The 3,054-nt window shown below is 57.1% G+C and overlaps 2 protein-coding genes across 2 annotated transcripts in view; one reads left to right on the top strand and one right to left on the bottom strand.

Annotated features, from left to right (window-relative positions):
• OSGEP (O-sialoglycoprotein endopeptidase) overlaps nt 1-2,649 on the top strand; it is a 6,050-nt gene extending 3,401 nt beyond the window's left edge. Inside the window, exons 8-12 of the mRNA XM_015616419.2 lie at nt 83-173; nt 438-513; nt 608-706; nt 785-825; nt 1,696-2,649. Coding sequence (XP_015471905.1) covers nt 83-173; nt 438-513; nt 608-706; nt 785-824 — 306 coding nt within the window. The 3' untranslated portion in view covers nt 825; nt 1,696-2,649. The remainder of the gene's footprint in view (nt 1-82; nt 174-437; nt 514-607; nt 707-784; nt 826-1,695) is intronic.
• LOC107199090 (heterogeneous nuclear ribonucleoprotein C-like) overlaps nt 1,119-3,054 on the bottom strand; it is a 10,160-nt gene continuing 8,224 nt past the window's right edge. Inside the window, exon 4 of the mRNA XM_015616418.2 lies at nt 1,119-1,350. Coding sequence (XP_015471904.1) covers nt 1,119-1,350 — 232 coding nt within the window. The remainder of the gene's footprint in view (nt 1,351-3,054) is intronic.

The following is a 3,054-nucleotide window of genomic DNA, read 5'->3' as shown; positions in this document are numbered from 1 at the left end:
TTTGGGGTCTGGGGTTTGGGGTTTGGGGTCTGGGCTTTGGGCTTTGGGCTTTGGGGCGCTGACGTTTTTGGGGTGGGGACAGGAGACGGCGTTTGCGATGCTGGCCGAGGTCACCGAGCGCGCGCTGGCGCTGACGCGGGCGCGGCACCTGCTGCTCGTGGGGGGCGTGGCCTGTGAGTGGGCGGGGTGACACCGGGGGGGCGGGAGCTTTCGGGACCCCGATTTTGGGTGGGAGGAGCCAAATCTATAGGGCAGGGAGCCACACCCAGAGGGTGTGGTCACACCTGTGAGGGGCGTGGCCATAGCAGGAGGGCAGGGACAAGGGGGTGGGGCCCAGCTCCCTGTCAAGAGGGGTGGGACTCCCCCATTTGTGGGGCAGGGGAGGAGCCAGGGGCAAGCCCCGCCCACAGCCCCGCCCACCACACCTGTGTGTGCAGGTAACCGCCGGCTGCAGGAGATGCTGCAGACAATGTGCAGGGCCCGGGGGGCGGAGCTGTGCCCCACAGACGAGAGGTGAGGGCGGGGCCTGCCTCGGGGGTGGGGCACACCTGTGGGACACACCTGTGGGACACGCCCGTGACCTATGACCCCTGACCTTTGCCCCCAGGTACTGCATCGACAACGGCGCCATGATCGCCCAGGCCGGGTGGGAGATGCTGAGAGTGGGGCAGGTGACGGAGCTCAGCCAATCAGGGATCACGCAGAGGTCAGGGGGCGTGGCCGTACCGCTGGGGCGGGGTGGGGACCGTCTGAGCTCTGACCTTTGACCTCTGGCTGTGCACAGGTACCGGACGGATGAGGTGGAGGTGACCTGGAGGGACTGAGGTGACCACGCCCCAAACGGCCACGCCCTTTTAATAAAATGCACCCCACCCCTCCCATCTTCTGGCCACGCCTCTTTATGTGTGGATGATGCCATTCAATTGGTGACCCCGCCCATCTAGAGAGGTCCAATCAGCTTCCAGCGCTGCTTGTCAGTCACCCAGGGAACTCTGCCCTCCCACTGTCAATCAACTGGTATAAGCCACGCCCCTTCTGTTTGGTTACATCAACGCCCCCTGTCAATCAACAGCTTCAATCCGCGCCATTTGCAATGGGTTACATCAGTGCCCTCTCTGTCAATCAGCCATGAGCCACGCCCACTCGTATTGCATAACCGCAGCTCTCCTGCATGAGTGGCAGCCCAGCGGCCAATAGGATCGGAGGGCGGTAAAGTGATGGCCAGTAGGAGCGCGGGGGGGCGTGGCTTTGCTGATGGGGTCTGGCGGGCGAAGGCGGGAGCGGTTCAGTCTGTGAGGGGCCGGCGAACGTTTCCGATCGCAGGGAGAGGTAGCGGGGGGGAAATGGCGGCTGTGGGGGAAGGAGGCTGTGTGCGTTCGCGTGTGTGCGTTCGTGTGTGTGTGTGTTTGTGTTGCGACATGGCTCCCGCTCGCGATCCCGACCCGCGTTCCCCCCGTCGCCGCCAGCCGCGGGCGCTCGGGGTTTTAGCGGTGTCGCAGAGCAGCGGCGGCTCCTTCTTCACCCGACGGAGCAGAGGAGGCTTCGGGGCTCCACCGGATTTTGGGGGGTCGCACAAATGTTCCGGGAGGGGCCGCGGGGACTCCGGGCCGGGCCGGGGAGGTTTTCGGGGCGGCTCCCGCGGTCCCGGTTCGGTCCCGGTTCGGTCCCGGTCTGACTCCGTTTCTCTTCCCTCAGGCGGAGCCGCCGGCGGGAATTTGCTTCAGGAGGATCTCCGCTGTGTTCTTTCCTTCCTTTTCTGCTGTTTTTTTTTTTGTTTGTTTTTTTTTTTAATCGTATTTGCTTAACCTGAAAATTCTTTACCTCATTTTCCCTCACGATTTGCCCTCCCCACCTCGTGTCTCCCCATCCTTCCCTGAAGATCAGTTTGAAACTAATTCCTTATGTTTTAATACATATTTTTACGCCGATTTAACGTTTTTTATCGATTTGTAACTTTTGGTAGGATTTCTTACCTTTTTTACCCTTTTTGGAATGTTTTTTTCCCCCCAGGAAGGAGCCGCTTGCCGGGAATGGCGCCCCGCGAATTTCGGCGCTATAAAACTACAGTTTTAGATCTTTAATTTCAGTTTTTAAAATTAGTTTTTCTCATCGAAGAACTCTTTTTGCATTTTCAATTAATATTTTGGGGTTTTTTTTTAAAGAGTTTTTGGGGTTTTTTTTTGCAAAATTCGAGGCAATTTAGCCTCAAAGTTCCACGTGGGGAGGATTTGGACCCTCCCCACGTGTTTTGTCTCCTCTTTAACGTTACCTAAATCAGAATATACATTAAAATGAAAAACCAAAAAACTTTTTTTGCGAGATTTGTCTCCTAATTATTGTTTTATCGATTTTACTTTTTTTTCGGCCCGTTTTTCCTTCGTCTTTCTCTGAGGCGCTGCCCGCGCCGGGAAAACCGCGCCCCCAAAATGTCCGATTCTTCTACTTTTATTTTCTGTTTTTATTTTTCCTTTTCCCAGATTCCACCGCTGTTACTGGGGGTGTTTGGGCTTCAACTCTTTGTTTTTTATTTTGCCGGGTTTTTTTTTCCCAGATAAATTGTTGTCCTGATGTTATGAATGTTTCTTTTATGGATCGCTGCAATAAATCCTGCTTCGCTGTGGAATTTAGCGCGGGTTTGGCGAGGGGAAGTACAAGAATTTTATTTAAATAGTTTGTTTTATTTAATTTAAGAGTTTTATTGAAATAAAAACCCTTGGGGGAGTCTCTCGGTGCCGGTTCGAACCGCCCTCAGGGCCGGAGGGGCGGGGCCAAGGGACGGCGGGAAATGGGGGGCGGGGCCAAAGTACGGCGGGAAAGTTGGAGGCGGGGCAAAGCCCTCAGAGGCACTGAGGGGGCGGGGCCTCCCCTGAGCAGAGCGGGAGGGGCGGGGCGTGGGTGCGGCAATTACGGGTCGTGAGGGCGGAGCGGCCCGGCCGCCATTTTGAGTGTGGCGCCGCAGCCAATGGCGGTGCGGGTGGCCGGAAAAGGCGGGAGGAAGGGCCGGAAGTGGGCGCGGCCCCGCGCTGTCATGGCGGCGCCCGAGGAGGAGGCGGC

This window comes from Parus major, unplaced genomic scaffold (genome assembly GCF_001522545.3).
Source record: "Parus major isolate Abel unplaced genomic scaffold, Parus_major1.1 Scaffold431, whole genome shotgun sequence".
In the NCBI taxonomy this organism is placed as follows: Eukaryota; Metazoa; Chordata; class Aves; order Passeriformes; family Paridae; genus Parus; species Parus major.
Note: the sequence above shows the minus strand (reverse complement) of the source record. Positions and strands in the feature narration are given on the sequence as shown.